The 23,898-nt window shown below is 45.0% G+C and overlaps 1 protein-coding gene across 12 annotated transcripts in view; it reads left to right on the plus strand.

Moving 5' to 3' along the window:
• The window catches only part of ENOX1 (ecto-NOX disulfide-thiol exchanger 1), a 610,449-nt gene that overhangs the window by 494,290 nt on the left and 92,261 nt on the right, over positions 1-23,898 (plus strand). For all 12 annotated transcript variants that reach the window (XM_073795222.1, XM_073795221.1, XM_073795223.1 and 9 more), the window contains one exon: positions 23,451-23,635. In XM_073795222.1, the coding sequence (XP_073651323.1) occupies positions 23,451-23,635 (185 nt within the window). The remainder of the gene's footprint in view (positions 1-23,450; positions 23,636-23,898) is intronic.

Consider the following 23,898-nt stretch of genomic DNA (forward strand, 5'->3'; position numbering starts at 1 on the left):
ACTTGTTTACCTTCGTTTTTATTTCTGTTGCTTTGGGAGACTGAGCTAAGAAAACATTGGTACGATTTATGTCAGAAAATGTTTTGCCTGTGTTCTCTCCTAGGAGTTTTATAGTGTCATGTCTTATATTTAAGTCTTTAAGCCATTTTGAGTTTATTTTTGTGTATGGTGTGAGGGTGTGTTCTAACTTCGTTGATTTACATGCAGCTGTCCAACCTTCCTAGCACCACTTGCTGAAGAGACTGTCTTTTCCCATTTTATATTCTTGCGTCCTTTGTCGAAGATTAATTGACTGTAGGTGTGTGGGTTTGTTTCTGGGCTCTCCGTACTGTTCCACTGATCTGTACGTTTGTTTTTGTACCAATACCACACTGTTTTGATTACTGTAGCTTTATAGTATTGTCTGAAGTCTGGGAGAGTTATGCCTCCTGGAAACAACCTAAATGTCCATTGACAGATGAATGGATAAAGAAGATGTGGTACATGTATACAATGGAATACTACTCAGCCATAAAAAAAGAACAAAATAATACCATTTGCAGCAATATGGATGCAACTAGAGATTACCATACTAAGTGAAGTAAGTGACAAAGAGAAAGACAAATACCATACGATATCACTTATATGTGGAATCTAAAATATGGCACAATTGAACCTATCTACAAAACAGAAACAGACTCCCAGATGTAGAGATCAGACCTGTGGTTGCCAAGAGGGAGGAGAGGAGGGGGAGGGATGGACTGGGAGTTTGGGGATTATAGATGCAAACTATTGCATTTAGAATGGGTAAACAGCAAGATCCCAGTGTAGAACACAGGGAAGTATATCCGGTCTCTTGGGATAAACCATAATGGAAAAGGATATATATATAAAAGAATGTCTGTCTGTGTATAACTGAGTCACTTTGCTGTACAGCAGAGATTGGCACAGCTCTGTAAATCAACTCTACGTCAATAAATAAATAAATAGCGGTCAGAGTGCTCTGTTCTCCAGGGCTTTAGAAGAGAATGCCAGAAGCATAAGATGATCACAAGAAAAGGCTCCTGCATCCAGGCGTATACAGAAGGGAGTTTCATTTCCCTAGAACAGTGCTTCTGAAAAGCATGGTCCCCAGTCCAGCAATGTTAGCATCACCTAGGAACTTATTCGTAATGTAAATTCTCAGGGGTGCTACTCGAGACCTACTAAATCAGACTCCAGAGGATGTGGGGGTGGGGCGGATGTGAGATTCAGAATCTGTGATTTAAAGCCTTCGGCGGGATCCTGATGCAGGCTAAAGTTTGAGAACCACGGCCTTAGAAAATTTCCCTTTCATCCTCAAATTCCGTTCATTTGAATCTTTTAGAAGCTTAGCATAAAAGCAGCACCACACGACTATTTTCTGAAGCCATATATCCTTTGTCTGAAAAATGAACCGAGCATTTATGTGTCAATGTATGTCTCTTATTAAACTGATATCAGATTTCTCAGGACTGCTCGATTATTGGGTTTGGATTTGCTTATTTGAGGAAACCACCTTCCACGCAGCGTTTCTATTCTGCAGACCTTCATATATCAGAAGAAGAAAGTGAGTTTTGGGTGTGATTTTTCTTAAATTCAAGGAGCTCTTCCAATAAATAAATAAATAACTTTTTTCCTCAAAAAAAGCTTTTATCATTTTTTAATCAGAGTTTTTCAGGGCATCTCTGCTTTTCTGATTATCAAGAATACTTCCTTGTACTTCTGCTGTTTACCACGTATAGTAATTTACAGTGTGTCTTTGGCTAGATGACGGGCAAGTTTACACAAAACCTGGATCCTTAACATCTTTATAAGGTAGGTGTAGAAGAAAAGAATGGAATCAATCAGGAATTCTGATTGGAACCTGTGGCTTTTTTCCCTTTGCGGGGAGTGGCATTTCTTTTTAAACAACCTGTCAATTTCTCAAGTAAGAATTATGTATAATTCCATAGCCTGCTTGGGATAAGACAAGAAGAATAATCACTCAAGAATAGTAATAAGCCACAGAGGAGATCTTACAGACCATGGCAGCCAGCATATACCTGCGGGATTGGCCCCTGATCTGTGCTCCGGAAGAATCCACAGGGATACCAAGGACTTCTCCTCTCAGTGAGGACCACAGGGGTCCTCCCTGGAAGTTCGACTGAAGAGCCTTCTTCCCAGACCTCTGTGGTTTTCCTCCCAGGCGTCTGATAAGAGCCTGAAGTAGGACTTGAACTTGCAGAACTTTCTCCAGGCTCGTTCCTTGGTCAGCAGAATTAATGAACACAATACAGTGCGTGTTCCACAGCAGGCCGAGGGCAGAGATGAAAGAACCGGGGTTCGAATGCCAGGCCCTGAGGAGTTCAAAGTCTTTTGTGCTTTTTGAAATGAGACGGACCCGGAGAATGTGGTGTGTGGTTTATGAGGAAAGCGCAAGACTGATTGGAGGGAAGGGAAAGCACCTGACCTTCCTTATTCCGCTGGGCCCTCAAGGTCCTGCCTAAAGGCAGGTAGGTGGTGGTAGTTCTTTCAGCCGTGCGGATTCGGGAGCGCAGCCTAACAGCAAGAATCCCATCTTGTCTTTTGACCAAGCTTCAGACAAGATCGTGTGAACTGCTGAAAGGGGGGACTGAGGCCCTACAGCCTGAGGGAGACAGGCCTTCCAGTGGCATCTCCTTAGGTGACAGGCCACTCGTTTTTTTAGGTACAAATTTGCATGTGTTAATCTAGTCACCTCCAAGCAGGCCTCCGAAAACAGAGCGCTCTACTGAAAGGACAGAGGAATTGCCAGACCTGAAATAGAAGTAAACTTCTCCATCCTTTAAGGAATCCCTGCCCCCTTCTTTTCTGCCAAAACAGTGAGACCTTGCCTCACCGGCAGCAGCTGACCCAGGAATTCTTGGAAATCCCGGGGGATAATACCCTCCCTCCCGGGAGCCTCGGGCCTGCCCTGCCCTCCATCTTCCTCCTAAAACAAAAACCTGCGCAGGTTTTATTGCATTTCTGAGGGGGAGGTGGAGAGAATTGACTTTGGTTTTCAGAAAAAGCAAGGTTTATTATGTGAGGACTTGTATGATACCTTGGGTTCAATTTTTTTCTTTTAATCAAAGTTTTTCAGGGCATCTCTGCTTTTCTGATTATGAAGAATACTTCCTTGTACTTTTGCTGTTTACCACGTAGAGTAATTTACAGTGTGTCTTTGGCCAGAGTTCCGCCAGACCGGCTGTCACTTCCACATCCCTCTGGGCGGCGGGCCAGTCACTGCTGCTCAGCCGGTGACTCTTAAAGGGGAAAAAGGAGTTTGCTGGAGCCAAACTAAGATGCTGATAAAAATGAAAATGAGTGTTGCTAATACACTTGAAAATCAAGACAGATTTATCGGAGCATTCATTGAAGAAAATCGGCATCCTGTTCCAAAGTCTGTGAAGATAATTTTTGATAAAAATTCAAACATATTCTTGCATATAGTCTGTCTCCTGCTGCAGTCAAGCCAGACTTTAAAAGCCAGATCGATTCCTCCTTCTCCCTCTCTCTCTCCCCTCACCTCTATTCTCCCTCTCTCCTTCCTCTCACCCTCTCTCCTTCCTCCCTCCCTCCAGGTTGGCAGTGGGGGAGGGCCAGGAGTTGCACAGGAAGGAAGGGAGAAGAGAAGTCTGTCCTAGATGGTAAGGCTTCCCTGGCAGAACCTGATTAGCGTTCAGTATTGTGAGTTCAGTGAGTTGGTGCGTATGAAGCCCTTCCAACAGTACTTAGTGTGTGGAGCATGTAACAAGTAACTCGGTGACTGTAACTGTGCTTCTCATCTTAGTCATCCCCCAACACCTAGTCCTGGGCCCTTCACCAAGTAAGTGCTCAATAAAAGGGGGTTGACTTCAGTTCCATAATCCCCTTCTTCTGGTCCCTGTTTTTGATGGTTCCGTCGTGTAAGTTGATCAGAAGATGGTAGCCCTAAGAACACTTGCTCTGGCGAAACTGGAATGGCAGGTGTTAAGAAGCGGGTTCAGGCAAGAACGGTTCATTTCTCCACAACGTTCAGAACTTCTGCACACCCAGAATTCAGTGCCGCATGCTGAAGAGACTACGGACCAGAGAATTGAAACTCAGCATCATTCTAATGATTGACAAACACTTGTCAAGCATCTTCTTGTGTTCAAGACACTGTGGACCCAGGGGGTATGGAGAGAGCTAGACACAGCCTACCCTGCGCTCTGAGGTGTGAGATACTTTTAGAGATAAATAAGCATTTTAAGTTAATAGAAATACAGTGCCTGATGCCAAATATATTTTAAGCCGTTAATTTAAATTCAGGATAAAGCAGAATGAACATCACTCTCCAGTGTATGTACCTAACCCACTGTTTGGTGAGTATACATTGTACATTGAGCACAGATTTTAGAAGAGAGTAAATCTAAAACGGCCCTTGCTTAATAGATGACCCTTAAACCATTCCATATGCACAAATGCTCTTGGGTTTTAATTACACCTTATTTAAACTCTGAGCTCCTTATAGGAGCAAATACTCTTTTAATTATGAAGAATGTTTTCTGGGTTGTTAAGTTTCCATGGAAACTCACCACAAAATAGGTACGGACCTTTTTTTTTTTGATTCCAGTAAGAAGTCGAAGATTTTCCAGCTCTTTCAGCCAACAGAGTCAAACTAGGGACTCATAATTAAGTTCACTTGGAATCAGCAGTATTCAGTCTGTCTAAACAGTTTCATATATAGCTGGAAGTCTTAGGTTAAAAAAATTAATAGTAAGCCTCTCTCAGGCTATCCCCTGATCTCTTTGAACACCAGGACTGCCTTCATTTTTCTGATTCAGTTTATTTCCTATATGGGAGTGCTTTTGAAAGACATAAGAATGCCCAACAGATTACAATTAGGCACGAGTCCAAGAAGAGGTTCACTGCAGCCCCCAGCACCAGCCTGGGCACAGAAGGCAAGGGCTACTGGATTCCAGTTCAGGGTCCTGCAGCCGACTGATGGGGGCCTGACGGGAGCCATGTCACTCGCAGCTGGTAGAAGCTTCCTTTTAGGAAACATTGAGTGTGATCCTAGCAGGCTTACTCTGGGGTCGCTCAGAACCGGGCAGAGGGACAAGGGCCTTCAGACGTGCAAAGTGAGATGGCTCAGTCTCACATGCCCGGGACTGTGCTCCCTGCCCAGCAGACTCCCAAAGGCAGGAGTACCAGTGGTGAGAAGGATAGGCTGTTCGTAGACCTTCTGTTTTCACACGTGACGAGCGTCTGAAGGAGAAGTAGAACAGTGATGTGTGTCCATCAGTCACCGCCAAGGTAAAGACGAGCGTTGTATTTCCAGCCGCGACAGAATGTCTTCTGGGAACCCAAGGGCCAAACAAGGAGGTGTGATTAATTAAAACTTATATGGCTTAAAGATGATGCAATCAGTCTTCCGAGGCGGGCTGAGCAGCCTGCTTCTTTCCTAATCTCTTGAAATAGAGCTTCATTTGCAAGGAGACAAGGCTTTTTTCTCTGTTTCTTCCCTTTATTTATTTATTTTTTTAAATCTTGCTAATCTTGCCACAGGAAATCAAATCATTCTTTATTTGGGGTAGATTTTTCATGTGATTTCATGTGCAGTTACAGTTCCCATTTCATAATGGATATGTTTCTGAACAGTGTAGAAATCAGTTCTTTACCTTTTAAATGTAAGAGGCAGATGCTGTTAGACCGACCCCATGCAGCAGGATTCCTCTGTCACGGCAGCACTCCTGTCCAACCAGACCGTGCCTATCTGTTCTGTAAATTCACATTTGGAGGCTAAACTGTCCTTAAGCAGAGACCCCCTTATAATCGTAGTTTTCTGTAGCCCTCCACAGTGCCGTGTTCCCAACATCGCTCTCATATACGCACAGATTTTCCATAATCGTGTGTTTCGTGTCAACTCGATTTGGGTTGTTGAAATTGTGTTGTGTCTCGGAGACCACAGATTTTTCACTAATGCTCCAGCCGTTCAGCTGAGCGGCGCCTCCAGAAAACCCGGGTGAGCCCTGGTTGAGGGTCTCCATCAGTTCACACCTGGTCAGTACTAGCTTGGAGCCGGCTAGGTTCTCTGAGTCGTTTTCTGTGTGCCAGCCCGGCACATGCTCCCAGCTCAGCCACCTTGCAGAGAAGACTCCGGCTCTAGCAAGCCCTGGCTTCTGGCCTGGTGACAGGAGCCCCTGGAGTGTGGTGAAGGGCTCCTGGGCTGATGGGTAGTTGGCAGGCAGAGGAGAAAAGTGAGGAACTTAGCAGCCAGTGTTCAGAAAGGGAGAAGTGCGGAGACCTTGACCCAGGAGGAATGGAGACAAATGGCCAGTGGGCCGCACGAGGTCACGGCACAGCTGCCCGTGCCCAGCCTGTGGCGCTGTGATGCCTTTCAACTGCCAGGAGCACCATGATCTAGATTGCAGTTTATTATGTTTTCGGGGCATTTCATTCTGATAAGTTTTGATGCAGGATCATTCCGTAGGGGAGTAGATTTAATCCTGTTTTCTTAGCAGGCTCTGAGGACACTGAGGGAATATTTATGTAATAAGGTGCAAAGTTGCTATGGAAAATACTATAGCAACCTAACATCTTCGCAGAGCCAGGCAGCCACTTATAACAGCAATCTAAATTTACATTTATTTTAGTGTCATTTTATCGACACTCTTAGTATCTCATTCTGACAGGATGTTAAAATATGTTTTCAGCTTGCATCTGAGCAAAATTAACACAGTGTTGTTGGAATTTAAGTGGGGTTTGCACAACTTCTGGAAAAAAGCAGAATATTTTCGAGGGAGTTTAGATGACAGAATCTGGGTAAGTTTGTAACTCTCTTCTTTCTCTTTCCTAAATGTACGAAAGAATTCCTTAGTGGCATTTATTCCTAGTTTTTCCTCTTAGTTGGTAACTAATGAGTCAGAATTTTCTGATTACCAAATGAGGATTATCCTTTTCGACACTGATGTAATTTTTTAAGTGCTCACCTATGATTCTAGCTGGCGCTTATAGAAAACACTTTTAGTACATCAGCTCATTGCCCTCCAGCAGCATGTGACTTTTTGATAATGAAATCTATTTTTTATATAAAAAATACCTATTCATTTTGGAAAGTCTAATGATTAAGAATAATAAAAGTGTTAGTTATAACACTACAAAAGACTCTTTAGTTTCTGATTCGTTTTCTTCTTCACAGCCTAACTATATAAGCATTTTTGTATGTATTTTTTAATATATACATGATTATGTTTTTAGTCAGACCTTTTTGTATAACAAGTGGGGTTTTTTAAAGCTTTTTTTGTATATTAATGAAATAGAAAATACAGAGCAAATGCGTGTGTATCCTTTCTGGATCATGGGCTCCTTCCCGTGAACCTTTAGGACTTCAAGCTGTAATCTTTGAGGTGGTCAGAGTAGATACCTGAGGTCATTAAAGCCTGAAAATGGGGCCAGCCCTCCCCAAAGCATCTTTTAGGTCCCTTAAATGTGAGTGTGGCAGGGAACTATAGATACGTAGCTGGTTAGTAGTGGAAAGATAGTATCTATTGATTTTCTTCTCTCCATCTGAAATCTTAAAGTGTGACTTTAACACTGTTAAAGTGGGACATTGGCCAAAAGAATCGATACCAGACTATATTAAAACCTATGCTGCTACCAGCTTGTTGGCCCTGATGTACTGTTTATGAACACCATTGTCCTAATTCTCCTGTGCTTTTATACCGCATCGTTCATCAAGACACAGTTGGCGACATAAAGTTATTGTACCTTGACTCCTAACACTGTTGCCTATAAGCTTCATTAATCCAAGACCTGAAGATCTACTGAAGGAATACAGAAAGTGAGGACAGATATCCAATTGAATTCCAGTGAGCCACACTCCGTTAAATGCCCCATAACTAATGGAGAAAGTAGTTGACAGAAGTAGCAGTCATTATTTCTCCCCTTTCTTAGAAATTCCACCTTCCAGTTGTGATACTTCGAAGCGCTGGACATTGAAGTTTATAGCAATTTTAAAAATCATTATGATAGTGAGCGCTCCCACGTCTGAATGGCTTAGAGACTCCTCTCTTTTACTGGCGTGCATGTCCTTGATCCCAAAGAATGCTCAGCAGACCTTCTCCCCAGCTCCAGGACAGAGTGTGGGAAGCTTTCTGGGAAGGGGCTAGAGAAGGGACATTTTATTGGAGACTCCCCATTACCAGCAGAGAAGTAGGGAGACAGATTGCTGGAGCAGTCGTCGATTCATCGTAGTGCTTCAGGGCGGGTGTTGCAGGTTCTTTAATGAGCCCATTGTACTGATAACTTCTAGAGCCGCTGTGTCCCAGAGACCTCTGCATTCCACTTCCTGCATGTGGGTCATTGCCGCCTGATGCAGTTACCCACATTTTCAGTTATCAGAATTACCTTAGGAATATGTAAATATCTAACACTAGGGTATCGGTTAATTAATCATATATCCATAAGCAGCCTTGAAAGCAACCATGTTTTAGAAAACTATATAATGGCATGAGAGAAGGTTCTCTGTATATTGCTAAGTGATTTAAAAAAAGCAATTACAAGTCAATGTACAGATCATTCCAATTGTGTGTTTGTGGATGTGTTGTATTCACAATTTATATGTTAGGGGGAAATCTGTAAGGAGATAGGTCAAATATTCAGAGTGACTCTTTCTAGATGGTGTGATTACCAGTGATCTTGTTTCTTATTTTTGCATCTCAAAAATTTCTACAGCACATACATGTATTATTTAAATAATTGGACTACAGTAAATATTAATATAAAAATTACCCAGGAGAATCTGTGGTGAAATTTGTATTGATTGAGGTACTACCTGGCCATTTTTAATCACAGGAAAGTTGAAAGTGGTCATGAATAGTAACTGGTATCAGATGATAGAAGTTTATTGAATTGCCCTCTTTTGCTTCAAATTGGGGAATAATCACCTTTAATTTTCCATAATATTTTACCTTCCTAGACCACATCGTCTTGCAGTTTCCTCTTCCAAATATGATCATATTTGTGTGACTATTTAATTAAGGATCCAAGAAATAATTCAAGTTCTGATCCAGGCAGACATGTTGAATTCTTACCCACAAGGAGACTGGCAACCATGAGTTTCTTCAGATATGAAGAGACCCTTAGAAAGCACCTTGCACAACCTTCTCCTCTCTTCACAAACAGGAACGTGCAGTCCCATGTTGAGCAGTTAACGTTATTTGCCCAAGATAGTAAGTGGAAGGTACTAGAACTAGAGCTAGTACTAATACTAGGTATTAGTACTAGAACTCAGTACTAATTTCCTTCTTTCCACGTTAATGACCTTTCTATGGCACTACTAAATGTTGTGGGGAAAAAAAGCTCCGGAATAGAATATCCCTCAAATGCCGTAAGTGGCATCGTAAGCGTCAGTAAAATCAACCAAGGATTTTGAACGCCTGCTATGTGCATGGCACCATGATGCCGTCTGGAAACAAAGGTAGGCCGGAGATGTTTATTACCTTAAAATGTTAATCCAGACCAGGCTGACTGGGGCTTTTGCTTAGTCTTCCCATTACTTTCTGGATTTTTCTACTGACTAGCAAGAGATTGGCTTCAACATAGGCAGTGTATCCAGCAAACTGTTTTCTAGCCCATTCCAACAGAAATGCCAGCTTTTAAAAATATTCAGGAAATTGGCACAATCCCTTTTCTAGCTGAATGATATTTATTTCCTCATAAACAACCAGCTCTATGGCTTTGGGCAAGAAGAAGAACTGCTTTGAAGAGGCAAAGTACATCAGGAAGGAATCATGCCATGTCATGTATTCCTTTGGTAAAACGGACACACGTCACAGCCCGAGTCTTCCATTCCCTGACTCTCCAAAAAGGTAAAGAGAAAAAATAAAACTACTTCTCTAAACACAAGCACAGATGTGATGATGGATCTGCAATGATCTGAGCTACAATATTTGTTCTTTGATTTCCCATCTCATCCCATGTTTCCCCTGCATCCCCAGGGCCTGGGAGAGCCTACCTGAAAATCATTCATTGACTCTCCATCTAATTTCAAGACTTACTGAAGCGCTCTCCATCCTTCCTTGTTCCTGAGGCTTTTCTTTATGAGATCTACCCCTCAATCAATCTTAAAAATAAAAGTTTGAGGGAGAGCACCTACAATAATATCAGTGTTATTGAGATGCACAGACTCAGGGAAGTTTTGATCGGGAAGAGATCTTAGAAGTAACGTGTCCTCTCCCTTCTTACCCCATGTTCAAAATTAATGAGAAAAATGTGGGTTTTACCCCCAAACAATAATCAGCTGGAATGCTGAATAATGTCTACAAGTTTGTATTGGGGTATTTTTTTTTGTAATTACAAGTTTTCACGTAAAACTTAAGTGATAACACACATTTGGCAAATCTCTTGGAAGTAGGATAAGAGATTTAATTCTTCTTTTAGTGACTTACTAGTCGGTTGATTAAGAAATGTCTCCACCTGCCATACTAGACTTTTCTCATATAGTTTATATAATCCGAACGTTGTAAAGCCATCCATTTCTCTATCCTTAGCTCTTTGCTTCCATGAAATTGTCTTAAGCAACGCCATAATACAAAGCAATGATAAAATGAAAACAAATATTTAGGGAATTCTTACTTATGATGTGTATGGGACCGTGATATCGTTTGTCTTGCAGTGCCGTATTAAGGGGGGAAAAATAGCAAAGTCTTGAGACTCAGTCTTCGATCTGAGAGTGGTGTTTATCTGCTCTGAAAAATCCCTGTAGCTCACCAGAGTTCTCCTTTTCCTGGAATAGCGCTGGATCGTGGGTCCATAAAGCTCTCGCTCTCAGAAGTCAGAGCCAGAGCTAGCAGATAAACTCTAACATGCAGAGCTGTGAGAGCTGAGAGTATCTGAGAAGAAGTTGTGTAAATCTGTTCATCTGAACTCTTACCGACCCCGTAGAAGGTTTTGTTTGGTTCTTTGTTTTGAGCAAATAAAGGTGAACACATGCTGAGATGGAGGACCTTCTACCCACTCTGCTCCTTCAAGACTAGCTTTCTCAGAGGAATTCTTCTCACCTTTGAGAAACAAAATATTTCATGCTAATTCCTGCTTCATTGGAGGGAAGTCATTTCTTTAAAATCATTGAATATGAATTTGAAGTCTGTTTCATCCCCGTCCTCCTTAATTCAATCAAGGTTATCTCCTAAACTTGCCCAGACAGCACTATTTCTCAATTAGAAAAAGGGGTAGAGCTGTTTTAAAGCATTTAGCATCTGATTGATAGCGCTGAACTGGGGCTTCAGCACTTGCAGAGGGATTCTAAGGAGTCCCCAGTAAGAATATTCATTGCTACATGGAAAAGTGTACTCTTCAGAAACCAAAAGCAAATCATTTTAACGAAGAAGGCAAAAACTGCTTTTTTTACGAGGATGTGAGAAAGATGATTGTACTCAATATATAGCGGGTTTTAATATCCGAACAACTCTCTCCCAGGGAAAACTTGCTATAATTTAGCCATCCAGACAGTTTATAAAATGCATGCACTTTTCCCTGCCCAAGGACTCTGAGTCTGTCGAAGCAGGATTTTGTCGCACTCAGGCTCTGGGGATGGGAAAAAGTAATGAGAAGAGGTGTCCAGTTGACAGATGGGAGCTGGAGCCATCCAACTGGAGAAGAGATCAAGGGTTCCGAAAATAAGTTTTTGAGAGACTTCCTTCCAACTTTCCTTCCCATTTCCTGGGCCTGACTGAGGAACGCCGAGCTCACCTTGACGCTCTTTCGAAGAGGGGTGGTCAAACCACTAGAAAAGCTCTGAGAAAGTGGCCTACGTGGGTGAGAGTTGGTGTCCCTGGAAGAGAGGTTTTAGAGTCACCCAACAGAGTGCAGAAATAACTTTGAACCAGATGAGGTCAGAGGCCCCTTGAGGGATCGTCGTTTTGTTTCCAGCATGGCTTGGCAAATGATGTCCCTTCCCTAAGCCTCGGCCTTCTTAGCAGTAACATAAGGCTCATCTTAAGAGGGTTTCCTTGAGGTTGTAAGAAATAACCGATGAAGGGTTTCCATGGCACTTTGCAAATGGTACTGTGACAGTGTGGGGAATGGGTACTGCTAAGCAGTAACAAAGGTAAAATGAGCAGTTCCCAGCCCTAGACCTGGGAAGCTTTATACAACAAACACCAATGCCTGGGGGGGTTAATGCCCGGGAATCTGTGTTATTAAAATGCTCCTCAGACGAGTCTGACGCACAAAGGATTGGAAACCACTGGCGCGTGACATGAAGATTGATGGCTGTCAATTATAGGTGGGAAAGAAGAAAAAAAAAAAAAACAAGTAGAGGTAAGGTAACAGAATATGAAAACAAGAAGAAAATGAAAATGAAGTAGAAGATAACAATGATTAGTGGAGAGGAAGTGACTGACATGGGCAATGATGAAGTGACTGACATGGGCAATGTTAAAGGAGCAAAGAAAGAACAAACGAAAGGGAGGTAGTTTAGTCGTTTAAATACGGCGTACGTGACACAGATGGAGAACCCCCCTCATCATATCTGTGCGAGATGCATCCAAGTATCCTTTGGTTAATTGGAAAAAAGACTAGCTGGGAGGAAAGGAAAAATTAAAGTAGCCTGGATGCAGAAAGACAGAGTCCCTGCTTTTCTCTGATGCTAGGAGACTAGCCAAGGACTGTTTTCTCATCCATCAGTGGTGAGAGAGAGAAGCAGGGATGCCTGGGCATTTGCCAAAGAGAAAAGCCTCAGAGGACCTAGCGACTGGTCTGGGGAGAGTGTGCACGCAGGAAGGGCCTCCCCTCCTCCACTGAGAGGCTGGTCCAAGGGCCCTTGGTCAAGGGTGTTTAGCTCCCACAGAGCACGGAGGTATAGCTCAGCCTCTCCTGGGTGCAGGCCACAGACCTGCTGCCGAGCTTTCCCCAGAAGTATGGCTGCAAAGAAAAGTAATGCACAACCACGTGTAGTAGGTCAGAAAAATGTGTTCTGGAGACACTGCCTGGAGGATTTGTGAAAGCAGTCACGGTATCATCACGGGAAAGGCAGTAACCCGCATTCGGAGAGGAGCAGGGAGATAGATGGATGAAATGTGAGAAGGCAAGGCAGACGGCAGAGAACCCTGGAAGGCTGTGTTGGATGGTAAAGGCTGGAGAAGAGCAGGTCCTTTCAATAACAGAGAAGCCGTTAGAAAAGGCTGAGAGAAAGCAGGCGTCAAAAAACAATGAAAGAAACACAAGCCTGGACAAAGGTTATGAAGAAGTGGGGATCTGGTCTCTAAAGGCTAGTGAAGAGGTTCCAGAACTTCGGTGTGCGTTAGAGTTACTCCAGAAACTTGCTGAAATGTACAACCTCAGGCCCCCACTTCAGAAACTCAGATTCAGAGGGTCTGGGACGGGTCTAGGAATTCTCACGTATGAGATACCGTGGTGGGACAGATGGAGGCTGTGTGTGGAACAAGCTTCGAGGACAGCTGGCCTGGAGACACCAGCTACTTTTTCATACCAGTGCCGTTCTACCTTGGTTACGTATCTAGAGAGGATGGGAATCTTCTTCCCTGATGCCAGGCACAAACATGTGGGCTTAAATAAACCAGTCTCAGCGTTGGTAAGGAGGCTGGTAGGGAGGGGAATTCACTGCCCACCACTGCCCACCAGCCGTGGTTCCCACTCCGTGGACTGGATAGAGTCTGTGTGCAGCACCAAACCCAAGGGAAGAGAAAGCCTTTCTGTTCAACTCATCTTTGTAATCCCAAGTATTTGGTGTCTTAAAAGAAAAGCTTTGTGAGAAATGTCACTCTTCCTTGCAAAGGGCAATGCCTAGGACTGAGAACACACTTCAGGTGTGGGCTGACCTCCGCTGCACATTTCAGAGGGATATGTTTTATGTAGTAGAAACCAGCTGTTAGAGAGAGAGAGAGAGAGAGAGAGAGAGAGAGTGTGTGTGTGTGTGTGTAGGGGTTTAGAAGGAGTAGAAAAACATCACTCCTTGAGGGGAAGTTTCCTTGAAGAAAATTGGAAGTGACCATTTGTTAAAAGGGAAGGAAATCTGCCAGTTGGGAGGAGAGAAAGGTGTCGGCCCCGGCCCTGGCATTGCAGCCAGAGGAGAAATAGAGGAGTAATGCCTTCAGGGGAAGGGTTGCTGTTTAAAGCTACTCTGTTTGGATGAGACCAGCCACTAGTGAGGGTGGAGCACGGTCCCCCGGAGAGGTGTGCCGTCTGTGAGGGGGGAACATGGCCAGGGAGGGGGCACTGTTCCTGAAGACCCGTATCGTTCTGTGATGTATCCTGGTCTAAGTCGGATGGCCCTAAAAAAGACTCTCTAAAGCTTTCAGAGAGTTAGAAAAAACTGTACCTGCATCTTGGAAATCGAAACAGGGATTGCAAGTGAAAAAGAAAACTGAAGGCTAAGCAAAAACAAAACAAACAAAAAAAAAACCGAGAGTTGGGGGGAAGTGCCCTTCTGGATGTGTCTGCTGCCGGGACCCGAGTCGTCGGGCCCTTAGCAACCCAGCCTCCCCTCCTCCCTGCACCCATCTTGCCCTGTCTCCTGGGCACTGGCTCCTTCTGGAGTCGGCAGGGTCCTTTGGGAAAGTGGTCCTCATGGTGGGACGGCCCCACCCCACTCCCTGAAGCTTTTCACAGTGTGAGCCTGACTTCAAGGCCCAGCCCCACCCCGCCTTCTTCAGAAAGGAGCCTCACCCACCCCCAGCTTTCCTTTCCCAGCCTCTTCCTCGGTCTGACCACCACGGCTTGTGGTGGGGAGAGGAGGGAAGCGGCCTCCCCATGTCCATACCTGTATCGTTTTCCCCATCGCTGGGCGTGGAGCCCCCGAAGTCAGGCGGGTGTGCTTGCCTAGAGCAGGCTCTGAGCCGAGGTTTGCGGGACTCACTGCAGCTGTGCTTCCCTGAGGACTCTCAGGGCATCCCTCACCCAGCAGAGCATCCTCCAACCTTTTAAATGGCAGACATCCTGCTGCTGGGAGAAGCGAGCATGCCTCTTTCCTTCACTTACTTTCCTCCAAGGACGATGGGAGAGTTGGGGGAGGTATTAGATATAATAACGTCAATGGAAAAGCGGTAAGGCGTGAATGAGGTGAATTCTCAGCGGCGTCAGTGGCCTGGAGGCACCGCACAGTCACGGCCACCGGTGCAGACCGCTTCCTTAGGAGGAGTTCTGTGGACAGGGCGACAGAGGATTTTCTTTTCCTGAGTCACCTGCTGCCGGTCGTGCCCGCAGACTCGCATTTAAGCCATTATAATAACAAGATCCAGCTTACCTGCACTCTCCAAATGACCCTTATTCCACTGGCCTCACACGAAGATGGAAATAGACGCTGCATTGTGCTTCTGGTGAGCTCTCCCTAATCACAGCTAATGCGCAGACTGTAATACACACTACAAATAGAAGATGTTATGTCAATGCTAAGTTGTAATAATAGTAATCCTGCAAAACCGTAGCTGAAGGAATTTCCACCAGCAGTTGGAGGAAGGTTGCTGCTTCAGTGGCGATACAGGTGTTACTGGAAAACAGATGGATTATAGTTCGTCCCTACCACGCTAGGCTGTCTAGCAAGAAAGTGTGCAGCAGGCGTCTCTGATGCTCTCCGGCTCTGTGCCTGGACGCTGGGGGGCACCGACATGACAGCATTCCAAGGACCCCGTGCTTTGTCTGGTCACCTGAGGGTCATCTGATGCTTGTCCTGGGCCTTCCTGAGCCTATTCAGACCCTGGGGAATCTGTGGAAGAGGGTTTTCACTGCCTTTACTCCAGCTGAAGGCACAGGACACCTAGAAGAGCAGAACATAGAGGGGTTGGGTGGGATAGGCACTGGAACACTGGTCCTTTGGGACTCCTGAGACCAGGCAGAGTCCTTGGACAGGGCTCTCTTCATAGAGCCTTTTATAAAAAAATTTTATTGAAATATAATTGATTTACAATGTTGTGTTAGTTTCAGTTGTACAGCAAAGTGAATCAGTTATAATATATATATATATCCATTCTTTTTCATAGACTCTTTTCCACTATAGGTTATTATGAGGTGTTGAATATAGTTCCCTGTGCTATACAGTAGGTCTTTGTTGGTTATCTATTTTATATATAGTAGTGTGTATATTTTAATCCTAAACTAATTTATTCCTCTCCCTTTACCCTTTGGTAACCATAAGTTTTCTATGTCTGTGAGTCTATTTCTGTTTTGTCAGTAAGTTCGTTTGTATCATTTTTTTAGATTCCACATATAAGTGATATATGATATTTGTCTTTCTCTGACTTACTTCATGTGGTATGAGAATCTCTAGGTCCACCCATGTCGCCGCAAATGGGCAATATTTCATTCTTGTTTATGGCTGAGTAATATTCCATTGTATATATGTGCCACATCTTCTTTATCCATTCATCTGTTGATGGACACTTAAGTTGCTTCCATGTCTTAGCTGTTGTGAATAGTGTTGCTGTAAACATTGGGTACATGTATCTTTTCAAATTAGAGTTTTCTCCAGAAGAACAGAGCCGAAGGAATCAGGCTCCCTCACTTCAGACTATGGTACAAAGCTGCAGTCATCAAAACAGTATGGACTGGCACAGCAACAGACATCTAGATCAATGGAATAGGATTTAAACAGGATAGAAAGCCCAGAAATAAACCCACGCACTTATGGTCAATTCATGGAGCCTTAATAACCGGCCGAGGCCCAGGAGCTCAGTGGTCGGTGGTCTCAGTGCAGCCATTTCAGAGGAGGGGGACACAGCATAGAAGGCGGGATCCCTGAGCGGATCAAGTCAGGCCTCAAGTCTCCAGGAGCCTGAGTTTAACTTCTGTATGGCTCATTCCCAGACTCCTCCTGCAGAAGATCTATGTGTGTTCATTTTAAAATGGGCTTATCCTCTCTGCCTCCGTAGTGGAGCCCTTCTCCTGCAGAACAGTCCCCAAAAAGACCCAGCAAGGGAATGTTTGCCTCTGTTAGGAGCTGATCAGGTCCCACAGCAGGGTCCCTGGTTGCCTTCGCGTTCGAGCTGCAGCGCTTACCTGTGAGGGGCCACCCCAGTGCCATCACGTCGGGGAGTGTAGGTTCTGGAGTCCCCCTTGCGGAGGATAAACCCTGCACCTCCAGCCAGCTGTGCAAACCTCCACACCTCTCAAACTCAGTCCCATCACTTGGAAAATAAAAATATTAGTTGTATTTACTATGTCATGTTTTTGTGAAGGCAAAAGGAGATTGTGCAAACGTTGCCTGGCACATAAAATTGTTACTACCACTGTTACTATTCCTATGACTACAGCTACTCCTGCTGCTACTGCTACTGTTATTGGGGGAAAACGGGAAGGAAAACAGTAGTGACTGTACCTTTTGCCCAGATTTCCCCCTCCCTCCATAAGGAGGTGGCTGGGGCATGGAGACAGGGCTGGGACAGGACTGCCTTCACAGGTGCAGCACATAGGGCTGAAGCTCATTCAGAAGGTCGAGGAATGGAACCAGAATGCCAAGCTGAGCCTGTGGTGCCGTCAGACGTATTTGTTCAAACAAGCCAATTGTAGCTCCGGTTCAGAAGCCGGGGGATAGAAGCGGCCGTGGCCTGAGCTGCCGCTCACCAAGTGTGGTCTCGGCCCTCAGCATCAGCACCGCTCGGAGCTTGGAGGAATGCAGATTCTTAGGCTGCGTCCCAGACATACCCCATTGGAAACTGGGGAAGGGGCCCAGAAATACGTGTTTAGCACACCCACCAGGAATTTCTGATTCAAGCCAATATTTGGGAAATTCTGGGCTAGAGTAATGCCAGCTATTTTACAAATAAGTTCCAAATCTTCAAGTGTCTTTACCAAAGAAAAGAAGTTCATTTCTTGGGCACACTAGAGTCCAAAGCAGATATTCTCGGTCTGTGGGCACCTTTCCTCCACGTGATGACTCGGAGACCCCGGCCCACTCCGGCAGCAGGAAGATAACGAGGAATTGAGCAGAAGGCACACCTCACACCCCCCTCACGCTGCATCGGTGAGAACCAGTCAGATGGCAGCCCCTGGGCCAGTCGCCTCTCAGTAACAAGCTTCACTAAGCAGAGAAAAGCATGACACAGTGTGTCGTCTGTGCCGCAGCAGCGCCACTGGGCCCCCCACCTCAGGCACCCTGCCGGAGGAAGAGCAGAATGCAGGAAGGCAGATGGAGCCTGGGGACGGTCCCTAGGTGCCCAGGCCACGGGGGCTGGAAGGCGAGCTGATGTGGTGGCCATATCTTCCAGGTCTCAGACCCATCCAGTCGTCCTGGGTTCTGGACCTTTCAGCACAAGTGCCTTTCTGGGCAGCAGCCGATGGAAACCTTGAAAAAGACATTCTTTGCGCGTGGGGAGGAAATGCACAGCTGGGCAGCATCCTCCCAGCATCTCAGGAGGACATCTGGCAAGGTGGAGGGGGGACCCCCCCCCCCCAACGACACCAAGACAAACAGTTTTCGAGAAATCCAGATGTTGTTAGAAACAGTATGTTAAAGTGTTTGATTATTTAGTTGCATCTTGCCTGAGCATGGAAGAGATATTAACATACTGTCAGCTTACAGGGACATAACCCAGAATAGCTTACATATTTTCATATAGAGCTAATTATTTTTCTGAGGCTGGCTCAGGGTGCTAAGAGAGAGATTTGAAGGCTTTCAGCAGAGTATTTACTTAAAGAAGGTAAGCATGCCATTATCTGTTCCCAGGGAAACACAGTAAGTAATGGAAGAGACAGAGGAGGAGGTCACTCTGACCATAATTAATACAAAGACTAATGGTTTATATAGGATCTAGTCAGGGGTGCAGCAAGGTGCTGTAATGCCTTTAAGCCTCAGCAGTGCAATTTAATCTGCGGATCAATTTATATACACTTCGGTAATTTTAGTAGCCTAGTGCTAAGTTCTGAAATGGAAGTTAATCTTGTTTAGCAGAGTTTTTCCAACATTGTCCTTTTGGTTTTGATCCAATCAGAAAATCCCTGTAACAGAATTTTCCTAAGGTCCTAAGCAAGTATAAACTGATGCCTACACTGGCCTTCCCCTCATGGAGGCCACAGCTCTCCTCACATGGCTTCACTATAAATAGCTGATTGGTGAATGAATGAATGATAACCCAGAGGCATTGCTGGATTCAGCAGTGCCTTTAAAATCACCAAAGGAAGATTCAATTGTGTTCAGAATAGTTCACATTTAAAGTGTCTTCACTGTATTCTTTTTTAAAAATTTTATTGAAAATTGGTAATCCACATGTTAGCTAAATATTCTGTTTAGTGGAACACAGTGCAGTCCACAGGGATTCCTACAAAAAGATGCATACTGTTGTTTATTTTTAATCCTTCTTGTTTGAATAGTGGATTGGTTGTGCTGTCTCTCAGGGGTCAGTTTTATCACAGAAGCTTGATTATACATTGTTCAAAACTGTTTACTTTAATACAGTGTCCTAGACAGAATGAAAGAGAGAAATGAAAGGGTGGGCCTTTTAAGTTTCTGAATTTTGAATACACTGAGAAATGATGTTAAGTTAGAAATTATTAGGATTTCGTTTCCTTTAGAGCACTGGTCCAAGAAACTAATCTAGCTTCTTCCAGGAAGCTTCATCTGAGGGGCGGATGACGCTGAATACTGTTTACAAACAGGTGACCACAAGTTAAGTGGAGTCAATATATAATTTCTCACCCTTTAGAAGAAAACCACTTTGCTGCCACATGAGTAACCAACATTTTCTTTGCAAATATCAAGCTTGAAATTGTTTAATAAGGAATGTAAATCAGTTATATGCCCCAATTATAAAAACGTTGATGGGATTGGCTATGGTATTGATTTGGGGGGGGGGGGATGGAGTTACAGCTGCTGGGTTTTTTTAATCTTTTTTTATATGATGATATCACATTCATATTCCAGAAATGCAAATGACACTGCATCCTACTCGGTAGGAACAGTGGTCAGTTGGCTTAAACCAAGAATAAGAAATGTCAGCCGTGCCATTCCACAGGCTCGTAAGAGAAGCCCTAAAATAATGGATGGTGCACGTCCCTATATGTATTTATGTTCAGAAAATTTATTGAAATGTTGCTAGCACATGCTTTATAGCTGCTTGCATTTTGCTACACAGATTTCAGCATATCTTGCAGACTATGCAATTCGTTTGGAAAATGTGATTTCCATCCCTGCATACTAATCGATTTCTTCACAAACACCTGCTATCAGTTATGGTAATAAAAATGCCACTCTGAATTGAGAAAGGGCCAGATAGAGCTTCCTAAAGGAAATGACTTAAGTGTCTTTGAATGCTACTAAATGTAGTAATGTGCTTCTGTAGCGCCAACACTTTTTCCATCATTTGCATTTTCTGTAATTTTGCCCTATTACAACATCCCTCTCTTAAATGATGCCTCATAACCATTTCCTTAGGGGTTGGTAAACTGAATTGTCAGGAGTTGATACCTCAGAGTGTGGACAAGATCTGAAGTTGGGCTGTGCGGTGTTGAAAAAGCACTAGCTCATACTCCTGGGTATACCCTGGGTCGTTTCCCATTGTTGTTTTTATTTTTTTTGCGGTACGCGGGCCTCTCACTGTTGTGGCCTCTCCCATTGCGGAGCACAGGCTCCGGACACACAGGCTCAGCGGCCATGGCTCACGGGCCCAGCCGCTCCGCGGCATGCAGGATCTTCCCGGACCGGGGCACAAACCCGTGTGCCCTGCATCGGCAGGCGGACTCTCAACCACTGCGCCACCAGGGAAGCCCCGTTTCCGATTTTATGTCAGTTCCTGAAAACTGTAAAATTGGCAGTTCCTCTGTTTTGCACACACATATACACCAAATAAAATTTCCTTTATTCATCCTCTTCAGCCTCCAGTTCATTCCACGCACCATTGCCAGACCAGTCTTCCTGAATCCCCGATTTCATCACGTCCTTCTGCCGCCTGGGCACCTTCAGTGGCTCTCAGTTGGCCTCCCCATTTGACCGTACCTCTCCAGCCTGACTTCTGAACCTCCATCCTCTCTCATCACCCGGCGTGGCTCAGCTTTCTCTCACTGCTTCCAGACAGACTCTTGCCTTTTGGTCAAGCTTCTCTGCTTCCTGCCACAAATATTCTATCTTCAGTTCTCATCTCTGGGCTTTGCTTCTGCTCTTGCCCCTGAGTGAGGTGCCCTTCCCCAGTTCTTGGGCTTTCACCCTTCAAAGCCCTCTTTTTTTTTTCTTTAAGTAATTTATTTATTTTTGCTGTGTTACATCTTCGTTTTTGTGCGAGGGCTTTCTCTAGTTGCGGCAAGCGGGGGCCACTCTTCATCGCGGTGCACGGGCCTCTCACTGTCACGGCCTCTCTTGTTGCGGAGCACAGGCTCCAGACGCGCAGGCTCAGTAGTTGTGGTGCACGGGCCCAGTTGCTCCGTGGCATGTGGGATCCTCCCAGATCAGGGCTCAAACCCGTGTCCCCTGCATTAGCAGGCAGATTCTCAACCACTGCGCCCCCAGGGAAGCCCCAAAGCCCTCTTTTATTAATCCAGTCTGCCTTTTCCTTTCTCTTCTCTGAATCCCTGTAGGATGGATTCTCTTGCAATAAACCTTGACACTAAGTTAGTCACTTGTTTATTTATCCAACCAACATTTATTGAGTGCCTACTATATGCCAGGCATCAGGCTCTTCTCTCTTGCTTTGAGTGTGTTCCTTTCAAACGTGTTGGTTTCTATTATATTTCAAGCTCCTTGAGAGAAGAGACATACTCTGTCTCCTTGTCTTGTGATCCAAGATGCCCAGACAGGCTCGGGCATGGAGTACATATGCAGTAACTGTTTGTCGACTAATTAATCCCTGATGGTTTGAGGTAGGGAATTTTCTGGTTAATTGCATGTTCTATTTGATTAGTATTTCAGTGTGTACTACACATAATCATTTTGCAAAGTAGAATACCATAAAACACTCAACTATAAAACTACTGTTAACGTCATTTGATGGTTGATATTTAAGGAGAGAACTCACTGGGGTTTCAGAGCACCTCCGTACAGATCTGTCACCATCGCACGGTAATGTGTGGGTGGAACATCTGAGAGGCCATCCTCGATTTGGCTCTGGGATTGGTATTGGATATGGTGTGGGGTGCGGAAATGATCCTGGACCGAGAACCTGCTGGCCAGGGACTCCATGCCATGCCCTTACCAACCGGAAGTTACTTCTTTAAAGAAGCTTCTGATAAGAAGCTTTTAAAATATCTTCACCTTTCTCTTGCTTACAAAAGTAGAGAATGGATTTTCTGAAGGAAAATCCATTGTGGGCCCGTGCACCACAACTACTGAGCCTGCGCGTCTGGAGCCTGTGCTCCGCAACAAGAGAGGCCGTGACAGGGGGAAGAAAGCATGGGAAACTGGTGAGAAAGTAGAGGGGGAGCATTTGGAGTTCTTTTCAAACAGTCTGGCAAGAACTAAACTCTTCTGGCTGGCAGAATAGCCCAGTGACAGGGAGCAGGGACTCTGGAGCCCAACCTGGGTTTGAAGGCTGTTGATGCTACTCTCTTTGTGGGATCAGACAAGTTCTCTAACTTCCATGAGCTTCACTTTCTCATCTGTAAAGAGGGGGTGGTTAAGAGCAGCACCCACATCAGAGGCTTGATGGGGGGATGACGTGAGTTAGTTCATGGCCCAGCGTCTATTGTACAGAGAGTGCTTAGGAAGCTATTGTGATTACTGCAGAGACCACCAAGCAGTAAGCTGGAAACGAGGGAAGGGAGTCGCCGTCCTCAATTTTGTTTTGAACCATTCACTCTGTTCTATTCCATTTCAGTTGTTTTCGGAGCCTTGAGATGCGTAAGACCCTGAATTAAGTGTCTCGGTTTCTCAGTCAGGTGGAGATGTGAGTGAGCTCTGAATTTGCACATAGAGAATTTCAGGTTTCAGGAGGGAGTATTAGGGTAGGAATCTGTTGGTGAAACAGATGGAACCAGGTCAGCATTCTGATAGGAGTCAGAGGGAACTAACTAACTGACTGACTCATGCAGTCAGTCTGACCCAGCAGTAGAGCAGGAAGGAACAGTGTGTGTGTGGATCAATCCCCAGCTCCCCTGGGCGGCTGCGGCTGCGTGCCTCCATTGGGGGGCCGCTGATAATTTGAAAGAAAGTGGCCCTCCAAGGAGCTAAGCCGTCCTGCCTTCCTGCCCAAAGGGAAAGGGCAGCCACGAGGTAGATAACGACGATTGCCTGGAGTTCTGAGCACTCTCATCACCTAGCAACACGGATCAGTTTCTGAGAGGGAGCCTAGGTCGGGGAAGAGATCAAGAGGCAAGAATTTGGAAGGAGTCAGTCCTATGCCCACAGTCATACATAAGATGGGACAAATAGAATAGCGAAAAATTCCCAAAGAAGCAATGCTCACCAGCTGCAAAATAAAGCACCCCAGGGTAGCTCATTTGGGTTTGGTACAAACGTTAAGAATCCGGTTTAGAATCCCTTTCGCACTGAAGGCTGTCCATCTAAGCGAGAAGGTCACTCACTTGAACTCATTCTGTTTGCCCCTCAGCCCTGGCCGCCCAGGCCTACGCGCTTAAAGAAGAGAACGACAGCCTCCGGTGGCAGCTGGACGCCTACAGGAACGAAGTGGAGCTGCTGAAGCAGGAGAAAGAGCAGCTGTTTCGAACGGAAGAAAACCTGACCAAGGACCAGCAGGTGCAGTTCCTGCAGCAGACCATGCAAGGCATGCAACAGGTACCTGCGCCCGCATTGGTGTCTTTGTTCTCGAGAGAAAGGGATGTGCCTACGCAGTGGCGGCTGTTTGCTGGGAAAGGTGGAGGAGAAAAAAGAACAGCAGAAAAGCTGAGTGGCTAGGTCAGGAAAGTGCTGATGACCGTGGAAGGGGAGGGTCAGGGGAGAAGCCACGCTAAAGAAACAGGTTGAAGCGCTACACCCTCGAAGTGGGAAGCAAAGGAAGAGAATCTAGGAGTTTGAAAGCTCCGTACATAAAATTTAGC

This window comes from Tursiops truncatus, chromosome 18, assembly GCF_011762595.2.
Source record: "Tursiops truncatus isolate mTurTru1 chromosome 18, mTurTru1.mat.Y, whole genome shotgun sequence".
Taxonomy (NCBI): domain Eukaryota; kingdom Metazoa; phylum Chordata; class Mammalia; order Artiodactyla; family Delphinidae; genus Tursiops; species Tursiops truncatus.